At 47.5% G+C, this 21,288-nt stretch overlaps 1 protein-coding gene across 1 annotated transcript in view; it reads right to left on the reverse strand.

Moving 5' to 3' along the window:
- Positions 1-12,224, reverse strand: part of LOC112104456 (PDZ domain-containing protein GIPC2-like) — a 63,628-nt gene extending 51,404 nt beyond the window's left edge. The window contains exon 1 of the mRNA XM_026655641.1: positions 11,967-12,224. Within this exon, the coding sequence (XP_026511426.1) occupies positions 11,967-12,224 (258 nt within the window). The remainder of the gene's footprint in view (positions 1-11,966) is intronic.
- Between the last annotated feature and the right edge of the window lie 9,064 nt (positions 12,225-21,288).

A 21,288-nucleotide genomic window follows, 5' to 3' on the forward strand; every position in this document is an offset into this window, starting at 1 on the left:
CCCCGTTGGTTCTCAGCTCCCATGCTGGATTCTTGCGCCCCTGCAAATTTGCCGCCCCAAGCAACTGCTTGCTTTGCTGGTGCTTAGAGCCGGCCCTGATGGTACAGCTGTTGCAGTGCCCCTCCACACCTTTACATCTACAAAGCAAACAACATAATCAAAAGAACAAAACTATGTAAACACAATCTTTATGCCAAACTGGGAGCCCAATATATTGACCACTGCACTACAAAAGGAAAGATCACTTTTGACATTTACTATTCCTTCATATCCAAAACAAGGAAATAACGTCCCCAGTTTAGTGCCAAGTTTTAATATCTGAGTTTCTGGTGCCAAATTAACACTTCCCCTCTTGAGGGGATTGTTACATCCTCTGCCATAGTTCCCCTACACACATTGGTGGCATAAATTCAACAAAATACAGGAATACATTTTCCAATTACAGTGTACATTTTATTTCCCATGCAAAGAATGTGGGAGATATAAAATATAATTATTGCATATATCTATATAGGGACAGTGTTGATGGATTGCAGGGCCGGCTCCAGGCACCAGCCCACCAAGCATGTGCTTGGGGTGGCGCCTGGAGGGGGGCGGCGCGGCGGGGCGCTCCGGCCCAAGAGCGGGGCCGCGACTGGGCTCGCCGCCCTCCCCGCGGCGCTCCAGCTGCCGGGGAGAGCGGAGCCGCAGCGGGCTCGCCGCCCTCCCCCCGGTGCTCTGGCCGCCGGGGGCTCTCCGCCCTCCCCCCGGCGCTCTGGCCGCTGGGGAGAGCGGAGAGCCCCGGCCGGGCTCGCTGCCCTGCTCCCGGCGCTCTGGCCGCCAGGGAGAGTGGAGCCGCGGCGGGCTTGCCGCCCTCCCCCCAGCGCTCTGGCCGGTCAGGGATTGCGGGCCCGCGGCCGGGCTCGGCGCCCTCCCCTGCCGCGCTGGGGGGGGGGGGCGGCGGGTGGCTTTTTTGCCTAGGGCGGCAAAAAAGTCAGAGCCGGCCCTGATGGATTGTGTTGCTTATTAAGGATTAAGTCAGTCTTGGATAGTTTTGGGTTGCAGGAAACAAGTTAATGACTGTAAACAACCCTACTTGTCTGGTGCTCAAATGGACAATACAAGGAATCCACTGTTAAAGACTACCTTTGATCCCCTCTGGAAAAATCATAAAGCAGTCTGGACCAGGTTCAGGATGCAAGGTTAGACAAAAGAACTTTTCAAGTGGATAAAAGACTGCCTGTGAACTCCGAGACACACATTGACAGAAAGACGGTCAGAGATGCCAGCAGAGCCCCTCAAACTGAGAAGGGATGACTGGGACAGGTGAAACCTGCCTAAAGAGACAAGGAAATTTGTGCCTCAGAATCAAATATGGTCTCATATGATACTCCCCCATCTTTCTGGGGAAGATAGATAACACTCTCCATGGGGGGATTCAAATACCTCTGTAGCTTCAAGTTTACAGATGGGCACCTTGTGGCGCTATTTTCTGCACCTAGTCTGTTGAATATCAGTTTTAATCAATGGACAATCCCATTTTAAATGTCCAAACTTCCCACATTTCCAGAAGGCTCAATCCTCCACAATGTTCCCTCATTTACTCCAGTGCCCCTTTGCCCTCCAATCAGGTGCTGGTTTGTTCCTCCAACAAAAACCCAAACACATCTCAATGTTGGTACTTTCTGCTAATATGGAGTCACCTGCTGTCTTTCCATCTGAAATTGTCTGACTTCCCAGATTAATATTTCCACTGCTTTCTCAGACACTAAGTTACTTTGTCAGTCCTTTCACTGCTGGGTCCCTCAGCTCTGTATCCCTGAATCCTTGGAGCTGCTTCTTTCTGTTTTTCCAACTCATGAATCTCTTCCAGTTTACTGGCTACAATTTTTATTTACACATAGACACTGTTTTAAGTTAATACAGCATTAGTCAATCATATGCATGTAAGTGACAATTTCAAGTTCTGAAAACTACTTTCAAAGCCCTGCAGGAAATGCAGGAAAGTAAACAATTCTTGCTTTTCCAAAAATTCAAAGCAGAGGAAATAAAAACAATGTTATTAGAGTTTAATCGTGTTCATGAAACAATTATTTATATTCTAATAGTATTTCCACCCACCCATCACAAAGGATGTACAAAACTTTCTTATGTTGAACATAGACTAAAATCCTATTCATTGGTTGGGAACATCTCCTTGAAGCAACTGGACAAATACATGGGTGAATTCCTGATCAACTTAAGCTAAACTGAAATAAGCAACTTTCAAACTGAAATAAGAGATTCTATACAGAGTTTTAGAGCAGTTTACCCATGCCTGTTTTAAACCAATTTACATTAAATTGGTGAAAATTTCTTATATGGACAAGCCCTTATTTTTGTCACTAGCACAAGCAGCTATAACTCAATATATTTTTATACAGCTTGTTTCAGAGTTTAACCACAGCTTTTGCTAAGACCTGCAAACTTTGGTTACTTAGCAAGATATGGGACTGACTCATTGTTTACAATACAATAACCTATCATTTATCAATTATTGTTTCCCAAGAAAGAGAATTACTGTGCTGGGATGGACTCCACCTATCGAATACTGGTAAGAGCAACTGTGGACATTGTCTGGCTAACCCAATAAGGAGAGTTTTAAACAAGGTCTTATGAGGGATGGTGACAAAAATCTGGCCCATGAGCATCTAGGCTCAAATAATTAAGACAAGGGGAAAGGGCTAAATTCTGGAAAAGGGACTAGAAACCACAACTGCAGTAAAGACGCACGAAGAAAAACAACAGAGGAAGTCTGCAAAATATCTTTGATGCCTGTATACCTATGCAAGGAGTATGAGGAACAAGCAGGATGAAGTGGAAGTCATGATATATGAAGAAAATTATGACTTAACTGGTGTTCCAGAGACTTGGTGGGACAATTTCCATTATTGGAGGACCAACATTGAGGGATATAGCTTGCTCCAGAAGGATAGGTATGGAAATGAAGGAACAGGCATTGCGCTGTATGTCAAGAATGTATACACTTGCTCTAAGGTCCTAGAGCAGAGGTGGGCAAACTACGGCCTGCAGGCCACAGCCAGCCCGTGGGACCGTCCTGCCCGGCCCCCGAGCTCCTGGCCCGGGAGGCTAGCCCCGGCCCCTCTCCCGCTGTTCCCTCTCCCCCGCAGCCTCAGCTCGCTCACTCCACCACTGGTGCAATGCTCTGAGCTCCTGGTCTCTGTGCTGCGTGGTGGCGGCGGCATGGCCAGTGCTCCAGGCAGCACGGTAAGGGGGCATGGAGCAGGGGGGGTTGGATAGAGGATAGGGGAGTTTGGGGTGGTGGCCAGGGGGTGGGGGTGTGGATGGGGGGGAACAGGGGGTTGAATGGGGTCAGGGGTCCCGGGGGCAGTCAGGGGACAGGGAGAAGGGGTGGTTGGATGGGGCAGGGGTCCCAGGGGGGCCGTCAAGAATGAGAGGAGGGGTTGGATGGGGCGGCGGGCGTCCGGGGGCGGTCAGCGGGCAGGGAGTGGCGGTGTGTGAATGGAGCAGTGGTCCTGGGGGGGGGGGGGTGAGGGGGCCCGGGGGGGGTGGGGGGGGCAGGAGTCCCGGGGGGGGGAAGATGGGTGATGGGGGCCGGGCCACGACCCCCTCCCCTAACTGGCCCTCCATACAATTTACAAAACCCGATGCAGCCCTCAGGCCAAAAAGTTTGCCCACCCCTGTCCTAGAGGAAATGAGCAGCAGACCTACTGAGAATATCTGGGTGAGGATAAAAAGGGAAAGGAATAGTAGTGATATTATGGTGGGAGTCTACTATAGAACAAGAAGAGGAAGTAGATGACATTCGTCAAGCATGTAACAAGATTAGCTAGCACACATGAGCTAGTATTAATGGGAGATATTAAACTTCCCTGATATTTGTTGGAAGACTAACACATAACATGTCCTGCAAGTTTCTAGCTTGTGTAGGGGACATTCTGTTTCAGAAAGTTGAGGAACCAACTAGGGGATCGTCCATTTTGGATCTCATTTTGATCAACAGGGATGAATTAGTTGCAAATGCAAAGGTGGGTCAGGAACTTGGGAGGAAGTGATCATAATCTGATAGAATTCAAGATCCTAAGAATGACATGAGAACAGCAAAACACTGGACTTCAAAAAGGCAGATTTCAACCATCTCAGAAAAATAGTAGGCATGGACCCATGAAGAGACCAATTAGGAAGAAAAGGTGTTCAAGGGGGCTGGCAGTTCCTAAAAGATGTAATACTAGAGGCTCAACATCAAGCTATTCTGATGCAGAGGAAAGATAAGAAGAGCCACAGGAGACCAATGTGGTGGCACAAGGAGCTTTTTAGCTATCTAAAAACTAAAAGGAATACATACAGGAAATGGGGCACATGACCAAGGAAATATACATGGAAATAACACAAGTGTGTAGGAACAAAATCAGGAAAGCCAAGGCAAAGAATGAGTTACAACTGGCAAGAAACAACAAGAAGGATTCAACAAATATGTCAGACAAAAAAGAAAGATCAGGGATTTGTGGTCTGCTGCTCAATGGAGAAAGTAAGCTGATAACAGAAGATGATAAGAAGGTGGAGCTGCTCAATGCCTACTTTGCTTCAGTCTTCAAACAAAAAATAACATGTGACTGGATGTCTAGCGAAGTTATCATAGACAATAAAGGAGAAGTAATGCAGAACAAGATAAGTAAAGAACACATCAGAGATCTTCTAATTAATTTGAATGAATTCAAGGTAGCAGGGCCTGATGCTATTCATGTACGGGTGATGAAGGAATTATCTGAAGAAATCTCAGAGCCACTGGCAATAATATTTGCAAACTCATGGATGACAGGAGAGGTCCCAGAAGACTGGAGAAGGGCTAACACATCTTTTAAAAGGGTAAAAGGAGGAGCCAGGGAACGATTGACCAGTCAGCCTGACCTTGATACCTAGGAAGCTACTAGAGCAATGTATAAACTTAAAACATTCAATTTGCAAATATTGGAGGATGAAAGGGTGATCACTAGCAGCCAGCATGGATTTACTAAGAACAAATCATGCCAAATGAGCTTGAGTTCCTTCTTTGACAAGGTAACTGGTTTGGTGGATGGGGGAATATGGTGGACATAATATACCTGGACTTTAGCAAGACTTTTGACACAGTCCCACATGACATTCTCATAAGTAAGCTGGAGAAATGCAGGCTCGGTAGAACGACCATTAAGTGGATACATAATTGGTTAAACAACCGCAAACAAACTACTAATGGAATTATGTCAGACTGGAAGGAGGTCTCAAGTGGGGTGACACAAGGATGTGTTCTGGGTCCAGTATTATTTAATATCTTTATTAATGACCTGGATGTAGGAATAGAGAGCATACTAATTAAATTTGCAAAGACACAAAACTGGAGGGTGGAGGGAGGGAATAGCAAACACTTTGGGATAGAGCTAAAATTAAAAGGGATCTTGCTAAATTGGAGAACTGGGCTATAGACAACAAAATGAAATTCAACAAAGATAAAGGTAAGGTGCTACACTTAGGGAAGAAAAATCAGATGCACAAATACAGAATGGGGGATAATTGGCTTGGCAGCAGCACAGCTGAAAAGGATCTGGGAGTTGTGGTGGATCACAACCTCAACACAAGTCAACATTGCAATGCTGTTGCAGAAAAAGCAAATATAATTTTGGGTTGCATTAACAGAGGCATAGCATGCAAGTCACAGGAGGTGATAGTACCACTCTACTCAGCACTGGTTAGTCCTCTGCTGGAGTCCAATTTTGGTCACCCACCGCTGTATAGAACTGGTCAGTTCATAACTCTGAGGTTCTACTGTACTACACTTAGAAAGGAAAAAATCAAATGCACAGATACAATATGGGGAACAACTAGATAGGGAGTAGTACAGCTGAAAAGGATGTGGGGCTATAGTAAATCACAAACTGAAAATGAGCCAGCAACATGATGCAGCTGTGAAAAAGGTTAACATCGTTCTGGAGTGTATTTACAGGAGTGTTGTATGTAAGAGACAGGAAGTAAATTGATCCATTGCAGTTGGCACTGGTGAGGCCTCAGCTGGACTACTGTCAGGGCCGGCTCCAGCATTTCTGCCGCTCCAAGCAAAAAAAAAAAAAAAAAAAAAAAAGCCGCCCGGGGGGGGGGGGGGGGGGGGGGGGGGGGGGGGAAGCCGTGACCGGCGGCCGCAGTTCAGCGGCAGGTCCTTCGCTCCTAGAGGGAGTGAGGGACCTGCCGCCCCCGAATTGCCACAGGTGCTGCCCCTCTCCCTTGGCCGCCCCAAGCACCTGCTTGTTAAGCTGGTGCCTGGAGCCGGCCCTGACTACTGTGTCCATTTCTGAACACCATACTTTGACAAAGATGTGGATAAATTGGAGAGAGTCCAGAGGACAGCAACAAAAATGATAAAAGGTTTTGAAAACCTGATCTATGAGAAAAAGTTAAAAAACCACTGGGCATGGTTAGTCTTGAGAAAAGATGGCCAAGGCGGGAACCTAATAACAGTCTTATGTTAAGGGTTGTTATAAAGAGGATGGTTATCAATTGTTCTCCATGTCCACTGCAGGTAAAATAAGAAGTAATGGGCGTAATCTGCATTAAGGGAGATTTAGGTTAGCAAGTGTTTCCTAATACCTAACTATAAGGATAGTTAAATCCTGGAATAGATTTCCAAGGGAGGCTGTGGAATCCCCATCATTGGATTAGAGAACAGGTTAAACAAACACCTGTCAGGAGAGGTCTAGCTAGGTATATTTGGTCCTGCCTCAGTGCAAGGGAATGGACAAGATGACCTCTAGAGCTCCCTTCCAGCCCTGCATCTCTAATGTTTTTGTAGGAGACTGAAGGGAATAGAGAATCAATGGGGAAGGGGAACAGAGGATCAGAGAGAAATGGGGAAGGACAAGGACTGGTGCATGGGGAAAATGAAAAATGTAGTTAGTTCTTAATTACCGAATGAAACTGAACGACTGGGTAGAGTATGTTTTCAACAATATGGCCACTCTTTGTGATAATTTACTACAATGTTAGTAAAGGAAACACTGCTAGGTCTGTCTCCTAGATCAAAATCTACTCTTTTTTCCACTATACTAGAAGTAAAGGAACCAGACAATAGTGACAAGACACAATCATACTTTATAAAACAAACAAAAACCCCCAAACTTTTAAATGTAAAAATTAAACTTAAGTATTTCAAAATATTTGCACTTTGTTTTAGTTTGACATTTAAAACTGTAAAGTGTACGCAGCTACATCAAGGAACAGTTGCATAGGGTCACTGTCATGCTAAGATGAAAACAATGCATTTACAAACACAAGTAAACCATAATCCAAACAAATCAGTTTTAAAACTTGACTCAAAAAGGGATCAAAGAGGGTTTCTATTAAGGAAAGGGTGGACCTTCCTACCACAGCTTTTATTCACATGCCTTAATAGTTGGCCTTTTTAATTATTTATTTATTTGGCTGGGAAGGGAGCATCCTACACTGCTCCCTTAATTTTCCCTCACTACCCCATAATTTTGAAGTTAAAGGAATGCTAAGGTTAAAAATCGTAGGTCTAATTTTTCATAGCCTTGCATCTTGTAGTCACTTACATCCATTGATTTTTAAGCCAGAAGGAACCACTATGATCATGTAGCCCAGTAATTCCTGCTCTGAAGGGAATTATTCTTCCCTACTATACAAGTTAACAAAACTGAGACCAATAAATGTGTTTTCCTTGGTTTGCAAGTGCTAAATTGTGTTGAACACCATGCTAGTTAAAATGTGTTAGTTCTGTTAGTTCAAGTACATAAAAGGTTGTTACAAGGAGGAGGGAGAAAAATTGTTGTTCTTAACCTCTGAGGATAGGACAAGAAGCAATTGCAGCAAGGGAGGTTTAGGTTGGACATTAGGAAAAACTTCCTAACTGTCAGAGTGGTTAAGCGCTGGAATAAATTGCCTAGGGAGGTTGTGGAATCTCCATCATTGGGGATTTTTAAGAGCAGGTTGGACAAACAGGGGATGGTCTAGGGATGGTCTAGATCAGAGGTGGGCAAACTACGGCCCGCGGGCCACATTCGGCCCACGGGACAGTCCTGCCTGGCCCCTGAGTCCCGTGCGGGGAGGCTAGCCCCCAGCTCCTCCCCTACTATCCCCCTCCCCTGCAGCCTCAGCATGCCACGCCTCCCGTGCTCTGGCCTGCCGCTCCTGCCGGGCAGCACAGCAGGGTGGCTGCCTCCAGCATGGTAAGGGGGCGGGAAGCGGGGGGTCCCGGGTGGCAGTCAGGGGACAGGGAGCAGGGGGCAGTTGGATGGGGCAGAGGTTCTTGGGGGGGGGGAGGTCGGTCAGGGGACGGGGAATGGGGGCAGGGGTTGGAGAGGCGTGGGAGTCCCAGGGGGCTTGTCAGGGGGCAGAGGTGTGGATAGGGGTCGGGGTAGTCAGGGAGAAGGGGGGGTTGGCTAGGGGGTGGGGTCCCTGGGGGGTGGTTAGGGGCAGGGGGGTCCCAGGTGGGGGCGGTCAGGAGACAAGGAGCATGGGGGTGTGGATGGGTCAGGGGTTCTGAGGGGGGCAGTTAGGGGGCAGGACATGGGAGGGGGCGGATAGGGGTGAGGGCCAGGCTGTTTAGGGAGGCACAGACTTCCCTACCCAGCCCTCCATACAGTTTTGCAATCCCGATGTGGCCCTCGGGCCAGAAAGTTTGCCCACCCCTGGTCTAGATAATACTTAGTCCTGCCATAAGAGCAGGGAACTGGACTAGATGACCTCTCGAGGTCCCTTCCAGTTCTATGATTCTATGGTACATTTTCCCCCAATGCAGATACAGCCAAAGTGATTAGAGAACAAATTGTATTTGTACTTGACAGCACTGTAATCAGTCCACTGTCTCCTCTGTTTCTGTGGGTCTTTTGAAACAGCAACAGGAGAAGGAAAAATGTTTTGAAAAACAGAAAAATGACTGTAAAACCACAACAATTTACAGGGAGCTGGGGAGGGGCAGCTGTATTACCTGAAGCTACTCTGAACTCATTTTTAAACTGACTGGATATCTAGTCCCTGATGTTCCTTTCATTTGGGTATTACTGGCAAACACAAGATAGCTGACAGATGGAAGGCAGTACCTTACTTGGTGATGGAAAAGCTAGGAGACCTGCCGGTCTACAAGATCAAACCTGAAGATGGTCCAGGGCAGACAAAGACAGTGCATAGAAACCTTTTGCTCCCTGTGGGGGAATTGGTAGACACCCCGTATGAGAGGGGCCACAACAGGGCAACCGGGCGGAACGAAGGTGCTGGACCAAAGCTGCCCTCCAACATGGACAGCCAGCCCCCTGTAGCTAACCTACCCCTATGCAGCACATGCGAGAGTGAGTCTGAGGAGGAAGACACAACCATGGTGTATCCTGGGATGGAGACAAGATCTCAGTCTCGATCAGCATCAAAAGAGAGCGCCTCCTCTTCCGCCCTAAACCCCATGGCAGAAGTATTTAGGCCCATTCCTGACACCCCTGGGCCACTGGTGGGACCCCCATGTGATGACACACACAGGTTATTGGACAGTGGAGACATACAGGTGGAGGATGTCCTGGGCACCTTGGACCCTCCACTGTTAGAACTAGAACTGCAGGGGCCTATGCCAATAGCTGAGGGGCCCTCAAAGGAAACCTCTCCATCCATCGTTCAAGAGGCTGTCCCCCCTACCACGGCAACAGAGATTCTCAATAGACGAGACAGGGTAATAAGACCAGTAAAACGGTTGACTTATGATGCACCTGGGGTGACTAGTGAGGAACCAATATGTTTAGCACACAGGCTTGTGGAAGCTAGAGTGGGCTATCTGAGGCCCTTTGGAGGGATCCAGTGAGTTGGTATAATAGGGAGTGTGGTTTGTCGGGACGACAAATTCTTGGCTGGGGGGAGGATGTAAGCAGAGTCAGGATGAGCTCTACCCTGACATCTGGTGGTGAATTATGGCGAGTGTGGAAAAGAACTCCAGGGGCGGATCTTGTTTGCATAGGCCCACCCACACGCATAGCATGAGCCCACAGCAACCGAAAGTGGTTACTTTGGCTGGTGTGGGATCCCCAGTTTCTCTGTTATTGGGGCAGGAAGAATAAAGTTTTGTTACCCTGATTCTGTGAATCAAGGGCCAGTGGAACTGTTGTATGACAGAAGGACTGAGTGAATCCTTCACCATTACCTAAGTAGCATTTGCTTGTCAAGGGGCATGGGTTACAAAACCCAGTGAATGGAGAGAGGATGGGGACAGGTATTTGTACCTGATGGTATGGGCCCCCTCTGAGGGTTTGAAGCACCAATTGCACCGCCTCCTCTCTCCACTGTTGAATGTCAGAGCTAACTTTGATTCCCTTAGGAGTCTAGTTACAGGCTGCTGAGCTGAATTCACTTTGGGTCAATGGTGTACCAGCACTGGGGCTCCCCTACTATACTATGAGCTGAAATCACTAAGAGCTGAAATCACAAAAGAGCTGATGTTATTAAGAGCTGAGATCACTGAGTGCTGTGTTAACTAGTGGGGGAGCCTGAAGCTATATTGCTCAGCAGCTGGCGGAGCAATTTGTGGGGACGACTGGAGGAGCAGTGAGCGGCGTGGAGCCTTGCGGGGCCGGTTGGAGTGGCCCAAGGAACGGCGAGTGGAGCTGTTTGCGGGGACGGCTGGAACGGCTCACAGGTCGGGGAGCGGAGCGGAGCGGAGCAGCTTGTAGAGCGGAGCAGTTCGTGGGACGGCAGAAAGTGGACTGGCTCGTGGTAAAGGCTGCGGCGGAACCCCCACGGAGAAACAGACGGCTGGCCAGCCTTGGATCACGTAAGGTGCCCCTTAACACCCTGCGTGCCCCCCCCTTTTTTACTCTGGGGCTGCACTGACCAGGGACAGAGACTTTGGGGGTTGTTGGACTTTTGGGACTTTGGGGGTTGCTGGACCCAAGAGACTTTGGGGGTGTTGGACTTTGGGGACTCTGGGTGATTTTTGGGTTGCTGGATTCAAGAACCAAAGGGAAAGGACACAGCCCAATTTGCTGGGGTGGGTTTTGCTCATGGTTTGTGTTATGAATCCTGTTTGTGGTGTTTTTTCCAATTTTATGCTGATGTCGTTTACCTCATGTTATTAAACATTTTCTGCTACACTCAGACTCCGTGCTTGTGAGAGGGGAAGTATTGCCTCTTAGAGGTACCCAGGGGGGTGGTATGTAATTGTCCCAGGTCACTGGGTGGGGGCTCGAGCCGGTTTTGCATTGTGTTATTGAAACGGAACCCCTAGATACAGAACCTGGCCCTGGTTGCTGCCAACTTAGATGGGCAGAAGGGTTACACAAATATATTTAAACAAGAGACAACAGCCAATTTAAAACAAGGTGGCCATTGGTTCCGTTGTGCAAAGGCTAACAGGCGTATTGGAGCATAAGCTTTCATGGGTGAATACCCACTTCGTCAGACGCATGTCTATAAGGTGCCACAGGACTCTTTGTCGCTTTTTACAGATCCAGACTAACACGGCTACCCCTCTGATCCTTGACATTGTGCAAAGGCTGCTTTGTGTGTCCCATTGTGACAATATCATGTGTCACACGCCGCTTCCGTGTGGCACTGAGCGTCCCGCAGAGCGCCTGTTGTTCCCGTGGGAGAGCAGCAGAAACTTTTGTTGCAAGCGGCACTGCCATGGTGAAAGCCAGGGCTCCCTGGAGCCGGGATCAGAACAACCTGCCTTCCTGTGCCTATCCCCAGCGCACGCGGCGATGCGCTGAAAGTGGCTCCTTACCTCAGGGCATAGCAAGAGTCCGCTGTAAAGCCAACTCCCATAACTCCCCCTCCCCCGGGGAGACGCCTTGCCAGGACAGCTTCCCCCGGCCCGGGGCCGGTGCGCTCACCAGACCGTACGGGGAACAGTATCGGTTCCCCCTGATCTTCCCCGCTGTGGCTGGCTGGGTGCCGGAGCCAGGCGCTGAGGGGACGGATGGAGGGGGGCAGCGCCCTGCGCTTACCTCGGCGGCGGGGATGCGGAACGCCTGGCCGATCTGCTCGTACAGCTCCCGCACGCTGGCGAAGCCCCCGACGCGGCCGGTGGGGCTGCCGTGCGCCAGCTGCGTGTGGAAGAGCAGCCGGGCCCCGGGCTGGGCAGGAGGGGGCGGCGCGGCCGCAGCATCGCCTCCCCCGCGGGCCGCAGCCGCCTCCTCGCTCTCCACCAGCTTGGAGGTCTCCTTGGACTTGCCTTTCTTCTTGCCCCGCAGCCGCAGAAGCATGGTGCGCGCCCCAGCCGCCTCCCCGGGCTGGGGAACCTGCTGCTCCCCCCGGGCTGGACTCTGCCCCTGCCTCGGGCGCGCACTGAGACTGCCGGCTGGCACACCCCTCCCCGGCCGCCAGGTGATGGCAGCCGCCGGCCAATGGCAGCCGCGCTCCCTGCCCCGGGCAGCGCCCTCGGCCCCTCCCCTGCTCAGGCACAGGGCAAGCCCAGCGGGAGCAGCCTGGTCCAGTGCCCGGCGCCGCGCCGCACCGCGCCCCTGAGTGCGGGCTACACAGCCAGGGCCTTGCTCCTGCCTAGGGCAGCCGCAGCTGTTTAAAGGAATCCCGCCTTTAAGGACGTTGCAGGTGCGGGAATGAAGTTGTTAGGGCTGGGCTGTAGGGCCCTGCTCCAGCTCCCGCTCCCAGCCATGCGCTGCCTTGCGGGCACTAGTACAAGAACCATTGGGGTCGGTGCAGCAAGGGCCAGCGCAGTGATCTGCCCCACCTTTGGGACAATGGTGATCTGTCACTGACAGAGCCAGAATACCTGTCCCCTCCCTCGCTGTATCCCCTTCACCGAGGAGTAAGTTACAACAGGTCATTTGCAGTAGAGGACACAGATGTGCAGGAAAAGCACAGATACAAATAGGAAGAATGGAGGGTGGCTGACATGAGAACTCAGAATAAGGGGATGAAATCAGGAAAGAGAACATGAATGCTAGATATCATTCATAAATAAGACTTCCGGTCAAAGATCTGATATAGTATTAAAGTTTCGAAAAGGAAGCAATGTAAAGCTTCTTTGCTTGGGATATTTAAAACAAGACTGCATCATTAAAACATAGTCAATGTACAAAAAAATATAATCACAATTCTGCAGTGGCTGAAGGATGGACCATAGCTTGTAATAATGAAGGTTTTTTCCATCCCAACATCCTGAAGCCACGATTAAACTGTACAGTGTATCAAGCCAGTTAGCCAAGTGCTTGTGGTTCCCATTTCAAAAGCAAGATACTAAATATTGATCAAAATAGATCTGTATCCAGGATACCATAAGACAAAAAATAGCGCAGAAAAGGATTCTTACCAATCCTCGTTTATATAAAGTAATTCAACCGCAACTGTATGTAATGTGGCTATAATTCTTTCAAAGGTCACTAACCCTAACTTCTTAAGCAAAGCTTTAGAGGCTTCTTAATGGCACCTGTTCCTTACCAACAATGGAATTATAACCTTAAATTTATACATAATTTAAGAATATATTATCCAATATTTTTACCAAGACAAAAAGTTAACCTTCATTATTTATACAATGGGTTTGTTGAGTGCAATAAATGTGCTAGAAAGTATTGATTTTATACATTCCTCCAGTATAAAAATTGTTTTTTCTTTCATTTACACCAGAATAACTCCAACTTCAATGGAGTTACTCCTGATTTACACTGGTGTAAGGGACTCTCGTCCCAAGGGTGCACAACAATGGAACACATGCAGCAGCATCCCACACTCCATGGGAATTCTCAGTGTAAGATAATGTGGAGAGACAGCATTAACTTACACCAGTTCCCCCAGCACTCAGTAACCACCTGCCTCCCCACCCCTGAGGGAAAACAGGATATCTGGGAAGTGGCAGCACCCATAGCCAGGTGCACATACGGAAGTGGTTACACAGGATCTCTATACAGATGACACCCAGAGGTAGCAGATCTTAGAAGAGATACATATTGTTGGTGCTAAATCCTTTGCCAATTCCATGGGGACAAACAACAATCCCCCCCGATCACATGCTCAGTCAGAAACTCCGTGCTGGGCTGTCCTGCAATGGCTCAAGAAGGGGAGTGCCAACCTTAGGGCAGACTGTTAAGAAGCAGGGCACAAACCCCAAATTGGTTGAGAGTTCTATAGACTTAGATTTCACCAACCAATTAAGTGTAAACTCCTCAAGCACTAACAGCCTGAACATGGAGTCACAAACAGTCCCCTTGGATATCCTGATCTCTCTTGCCACCCAGGTGAGCCTACATTTGTGATAGATGGTCCCTTACACCAAAGATCACAGCAATGTTCAGGTTGCTCCCAGTCCCAAAGGACTGGTCACTTACCACAGGTCAGTTGTAACTTGTCTTTTGTGTAAGATCTAACACTTGTAACCAATTCTATAATAAATTAACTAAAGATTTATTAACTAGGAAAAGGAAATAAGAGTTATTTACAAGGTTTAAAGCAGGTAAACGTATATACACATAAATGAGTTCCAGTCTGAAGTTTCAAAAAGTAATAGAAGCTTCTATAATAAGCAAGCTCTATATGTCCTTTAGGGCTAAGCACTGGAGATCTTTTTCTTATACCAAGTAATCCTTGTCCCGCAGAGTTGAAGCAACATAAAAACCCTCCTTGTTGGGGGGTTTTATTCCCTTCTGCCATTCTGTTTTGAGCTACAAACTCAGGCTAGGTCTACACTACAGCGGGGGTCCGACCTAAGATACGCAACTTCAGCTACGTGAATACCGTAGCTGAAGTTGTGTATTTTAGGTCGACTTACCTGGCTGTGAGGACGGGGGAAAGTCGACCGCTGCCGCGCTGCCGTCGACTCCGCTGCCGCCTCTTGCCGCGGTGGATTTCCGGAGTCGACGGCAGAGCGATCAGGGATCAATTTTATCGCGTCTTCACTAGACGCGATAAGTCGATCCCAGAAAATCGATTGCCTGCCGCCGGACCCTCCGGTAAGTGTAGATGTACCCTTAGCTGATGGGAGAAAATCACTTGCAAGACTCATCTTCATGGGCGGAGGTGAGTAAACAACAAAGTCTTTTGTCCTCTTTAATGTTCCACTCTAGTCTGTCTGGTGTGGATGGGCCTTCCCTGTCAACACTTTATGCTGGAGATCAGCACTTTACACTAGTTAATGTCTCTCTCCTGTCTAATGATATCCAGTTACAGAAGCTTACAGTGAAAACACTCAAATATTACTTTATAATATGGCATACAGATGTTGTGAGATTAATGCATGTAGCAACTTACAACCATTCCATAAAGTTAAAACACATAATTCTAGTACCAATTTTAACAATACTAACACACAGGTGAGCCAGACTTATTTCAGCTATGTATTTGTCAGTATTCAAATGAGACATGGGTACTTTAGAATGAGCTGGCACCTGGTATGCCAACATCACACTTTACAACTCATATCTCATGGCGTTTCCACTCCCTTGCAGGGGAATAACCCATATAGGGGCCAATTTGTCCCTGAGCAATTTACATTTTTGACACACTATAAAATGAAAAGATTCAACTCTATCAGATTTTTAAAAAGTTAAACAATTTGGATCCTACCTGACCAGTATGTAATACATTTCATTGGAGATTCTGTTCAAATAAGCATTCAGCAAGCTGTACACTATATATTCTTGATATTTTTGATTTCAAAACTGAGTGCTCTCATTAATTTTCTAGTACTTCCCAGTAATCAAAAATACCAAAAGATAAATCAAGAGCCCTATTTTGATACTTCTCTTTCCAGTCCTGACTGAAACCAGAAAGTGCAGAGGCAGACACTTCTTTTCCTTTCTTCTTTCTAATTAAAGCAGATTTTTTAAAAACAAAAATAGTTTGGATTCCTTTTTATTTTATTTTTTATCTGAACCACTATGACAGTCTGAAGCTAGGGAACCTTGAAATTACATTGATTATTAAACATCCCTTTCTTTAGTCCATTTTTTAATACTTGAGATCCTATACAAGGAATGTCTAAGCACTGTATTACCACAGAATTTAGCACATTAACTAAATTCTCTTTCACTGCTCTCCTCCTTCCATTACACTAATCCTCCTTCCCTTTCCATAATTTCACATTCTCCTCCTTGTTCTGTATAAAAATATACTTTCTATAACAAATTATAATTTAAGAATTTGGAAAGAGAAATAATTAGAAAAATTCAGTTGAGTCCAGTTATAGGCTGATAATTAGCTGTTCTAATGTTGTAATTGATAGGAACCTTCTGCCCTTTTCTACACCATTCCCAAATCACTTGAGTGATGTGCATGCACTGCTCATGATTTGGCAATGCTGTTTGATAAATTTTGCATGTGTGGCCTTAGATGTGTCTGGCAGTTCCTCTCTAGAGTTCCCTCCTTATTCAAACATTCTCACTCCAGCCCTCCCTGCACTCTTCTTCAGGTTTTCCCTGACACCTGTCCATCCCTATAATCCTTCAAGCTCCATTCAGGAATACTACAACTTGGAGGCCCTGCGCTTCAAAGGAGCAGCCTTGAATATGCAACCAGGACATGCACTGAAGACAAAAGTAAATGAAATGAATCACAGTCATGATGAGTGTGCACCAAGAGATATGGTGGAAAGGTGAGAGAGAGGCAATTATTGGGAAACCTTGAAAATACTGGGGGAGCAAGAAAGCAATGACCTGGAGGTGCTTGTATCAGAGCTTTGTCACAGGCAGAAGGAGGAATGCCAATAGGAGGGGAATGAGTGCACCTAGTATCAAAGGAACGGTGCTCTACACATGCAAAAGGATGTCAGGTTGCTGCTCTGGAACATAGATGCAACTGGCTAACACTAAGCGTATGTCTACTCTGCAATTAAAACCACACGGCTTGCCCATGCCAGCTGATTCAGGCTTGCGGCGCTGGGCCTGCAAAGCTCTTTAATTGTGGTGTAGACATTTGGGCTTGCCCTGGTACCCGGGCTCTAGGACTCTGCAAGGTGGGAGGGTCCCAGAGCTTGGACTGAAGTCTGAGCTGGAACTTCTACACGGCAATCAGCTGGTTTGCGGCGTTCAGGAGGCAGGGGAGGGAGGGGGGAGGCTGCGCGCCAGGTCCTCGCTCCTCCTCCCAGCCTCCTGAACGCAGGCAGGAGGCGGGGGCAACAATGGGAAGGCGCTGATCCGGAGGGTCCACCGGCGGGTGGGAGGCGGGGGGGGCGTAGGGGAGCTGATAGGGGGGCTGCCAGCCTGTTTAATACCTGTATTAAATTGGTTGTTTAAAATTGTTTAAAATTTATATAATGTCTTTTGTCTGGCCCAAAAAAAAAAAAATTCCCTGGAACCTAATCCCCCCTATTTACTTTAATTCTTATGGGGAAATTGGATTCGCTTAACATCGTTTTGCTTAAAGTTGCATTTTTCAGAAACATAACTACAACGTTAAGTGAGGAGTTACTGTACTTGAAAAATAAAGTGCTGCTCAATACATGTGAAAAGCTAGCAGAAACTGGCCCTTGGAGATTTATTTTCATCTTTGCATATACTGTTGCAAACGTTAAGTTGGCAAAGTTATAAAGTGTGAGGTGTGATGTAAATCAGGTGGGATGAAGTGGAGAAGGATTAAATGGCTGTGGAGAATAATCTAGATCTTTTAACAGTTAATTTCCAGACATTGTGATGTTTGGGTTTTTTAATGGGGTGGAATTTTTGTAAAGTAATATTTTATAAGGAATTAGCTGGACTCCATTGGAACTCACTTTTATCCTTACCTCTTACTGACTGAGGTGAGGGGGGAAGTTGTTTGTACTTTATGAGCACCAAAAGTTTAAATCAGGGGTCTCAAAGTTCCGGCCTGCGGGCCATCTGCGGCCCGAGAACCTCCCCACTGCAGCCAGGTCTGTTCCTAGCTATTCTGCCCCCCGCAGCTCCCATTGGCTGGGGGAGAGGGACAGAGATACCATCACTAGTGGCCGGGCAGAGTCAGCCATGGAGGCAGCAACACTTTTTTCCACAATGAACAGGAGCGCCGCCAGCTTTTCTGACGCCCGAGGTGGCGGAAGGTCCCGCCCCGAAATGCCGCCCCCCACAGAGGTGACGGAAGGTCCCACCACTGAAATACCGCCGCGGTTGCCGCCCCCCAAATTGTAGTGCCCTAGGCAACCGCCTAGGTCGCCTAATGGGTTGCGCCAGCCCTGACAATGAATATAAACAAGTCAAAATACCAAACACAACTGATGCACACCTTGCTGCAATCCTGAAGGTTTCAACTGCTCAGTCACTGGGGCCAAACATCAACAAACTGACAGAACTGAAGCGTTGCCAGGTTCTGGCAAACACTAAAAGTTCTCTGGCAGGCGAAGAATTGCATAATGTTGTATGACAGTTTTATTATTTATAAGAAATTCGAAATAAAAAATACAATATGAACGTTTTCTTTTCTGAACACCATCTTCAGTGACATTATTGGAACTCTGGGAGGATTCGAGGACTGGCACTGGCCCTAAGTTAAATTGAGTTTGAGACCGCTGGTTTAAATCAAAGGTCAACAAAAGAGGAGCCCTGCTCTGACAAATCTTGTGAGACCTATGAAAGTAGGGCTCTGCCTTGCAAGACTTTAGCAAGAGGTACGAGTGGGGAATTATACCTGGATAAAATATATCATGCAATAAAAACTTAAAAGAAAACTAAGTGCTTTTCTGCTTTTCCTTGTCTTTTTCCTACTTCCCTCTACACACACACACACACACACACACACACACATTACAGATTTTTCCCAGTCTCCAGAACCTAATCTCTTGCACCTCATTCATTTCTCCATCCCCATGAGTTCCCTCTCACCACATCTGCCTTATTCCATGCTCTCCTTCACTATGGTGATGCTATCTTTGGCCACAGCCATGCTGTCCTTGGTCACTGCCACCATCTCCTGGGAGAGCTTCATTTTTCTCCCTCTGGGTCTTCCTCTGAGCCAGCCAGGTTTTTCACTGTAAATGCCATAAGTTCTGAAAACAGTTTGTCCTGAATCTTCCTTGATCTCCCCCTCAGGTTGCCCAGCCTGTCAGCAGTAGATAGAGGCCCTGTCCTTGATGGTCTGGCTGTTACTGGTGCTGCGGTGAGACTAAGGGGAAAAAAGAAATTGTTTATTGTTCACATCCCAGACAAGTCATGATAGCTTTTAGTATTATGTATATGTGACCTTACCTCCCTGAAACTCTTCCCATTCTTGCAGGAACTTCAGAGACAGTCAGGGGTCTGTGTGTATGGAAGGTGCTGGCTGCATTTGGATTTCAGTCAGGGCCGGCTCCAGGCACCAGCTTGCCAAGCAGGTGTTTGGGGCGGCCACTCCAGAGAGGGGCGGCAGGTCCAGCTATTCGGCGGCAATTCGGCGGACGGTCCCTCACTCCCGCTCGAAGCGAAGGACCTCCCACCGAATTGCCGCCGCAGATCGCGATCGTGGCTTTTTTTTTTTTTTTTTGGTGCCGCTTGGGGCAAAAACCCTGGAGCCAGCCTTGATTTCAGTCTACTGTATCTGCATTCATGCTGTCAGGGATCGGGGGTGGTTGGAGCTATATGTTTCAGGTTTCTTTTTTCATCTTTGTTTGTGAGGTGGAGGTGCTACTGTGGTGTCAGAGGTGTAAGGCAGAGATATTAAGGGGCAAGCTGGATCGCAATTCCCTCTACATTCTCTTTAGACTGTCCTCACTCTCAATAACCTTTCGCTGAGACTGGTCACTAGGAGACAGAAAATGGTCTCATTCAAAAAGGCAAAGGGCAGATCAGGGAGATATGTTGTGAAGCTATTCTATTCACCAGGATGGTCCCCAGAGAAGCGCTGCAGGAGTGGATGGGACTTACAAGCTATACGGGGGATGGGTGGCCCGCCTGAGCATCCCTATAACATGAGAAACAAAATCAAGCTGTTTTTCAGTGTTAAGTTTTGCTATATCTCCCCTGCAGACACAGGGAAAGTGAAGAGAAAAATAGATAGGAACTTACAGTGATTGTCAGATACTATGAAAGTTACAGCCATTTGTACCTCAGCATGGAGCAGTATTGTTTGTGCCTTAACTGGGCATGCAACAGGCAGTTATATCTCATGAAAACTAACCAAATTTATTTTCCTGCAAGCACTGTTTCAATAAACTGTTGAATTTTGCACAAATGAATGCTTTTGGTTTTCAAATCTACCACAGGACAGGGTGAAGAGGAACAATGGTACAGACTGCAACTGCGCCATATTGAAGCAACATGGCGGGCCGGAGAGACGGGGCCTCCTAGCTCACATCTGCAACAATAATAAATTGTAAAAATAGATACTTACATGCCATAGTTCCCTACAGGAGATTTGACTCTTTGCCCTTGGCCCAGGTTTTTGCTAGGAGTCGGGCTCAGCTGAAGCAGAACAGAAATCAGGGTTTGTTGTATCAGGGCAGAACTGGGGCTGGCTTTCCAGTTGGCTGTCATCAGAGTCCTGAGTCACAAAAAGATCCTAGCTCAGGGGCAGCTCTTCTCTGGAAGCCTCCTGCTTACTCTCTGAGAAGCAAACCTAGTCCACTTTGCAAGAGGATTCCAGAGTTCCCAATAAATGTGGAGTTAGTGCAAGTAATGGGTTGTATTGTGTGGACATGTGGTGCAACTAGATTAACTTGATTTGATCTGGCTTAAAACCCCCATGTAGACAAGCCCCATGAAAGGGATTGTCAGAAGTTAGGCAGCTGGTAGTGGGGAGCCACCTAACCATTTTACTCCTGGCTAGGTTAGGAGAGAGGCTTAGGCATCTAAGTCACTCACCTGGTACATGTGGCTGACAGGCTAGAGATAGGGATCTTCAGCCATGAACCTTCTCCCAGAGTTCAGTACCTAAGCCAGCTCAGCTACTTAGAGATTTTTTCAGCTTCTAAGGCATGGGCTACCTACCTAGCTCCAGCTCATGCTCTGTATCTCCCTCATGCTCACCATACATTACCCTGAACTCCTGGCTGTCTTTGTGCAGGTGCTGTCACTCCACCTATTGGTAGCCTACATCTGGCCCTCCTTCTGCAGAGTCTGACTGGTACTAGGTCTTAGGTGTGCTCAAAGTGCACTTATGGGATTAGGCCCTGCTGCCGAGATAGATGTTTCTGTACCTAGTTTTAAAAATCGGCTTTAGGGTCTCCAGAGCTTTGGCTTGAGATAGGGCTCCAAGCAACATGTTAGCTTTAGGGTCACAGCAGCACTTACGCAGAAATGTAGGCACCTAAAGGACTTGAGCAGTTGGGTGAGGGTGTTTGAGGAGTCACCTGAACTTTGGCTTTGAAAACTTCAGTGGTACCTACATGGTCGAATTAGGCACCTATCTGTCTCTTTAAGTGCCTAAATTCCT

Source organism: Terrapene carolina, unplaced genomic scaffold, assembly GCF_002925995.2.
Source record: "Terrapene carolina triunguis isolate 2854851 unplaced genomic scaffold, T_m_triunguis-2.0 Scaffold210, whole genome shotgun sequence".
Lineage (NCBI taxonomy): Eukaryota > Metazoa > Chordata > Testudines > Emydidae > Terrapene > Terrapene triunguis.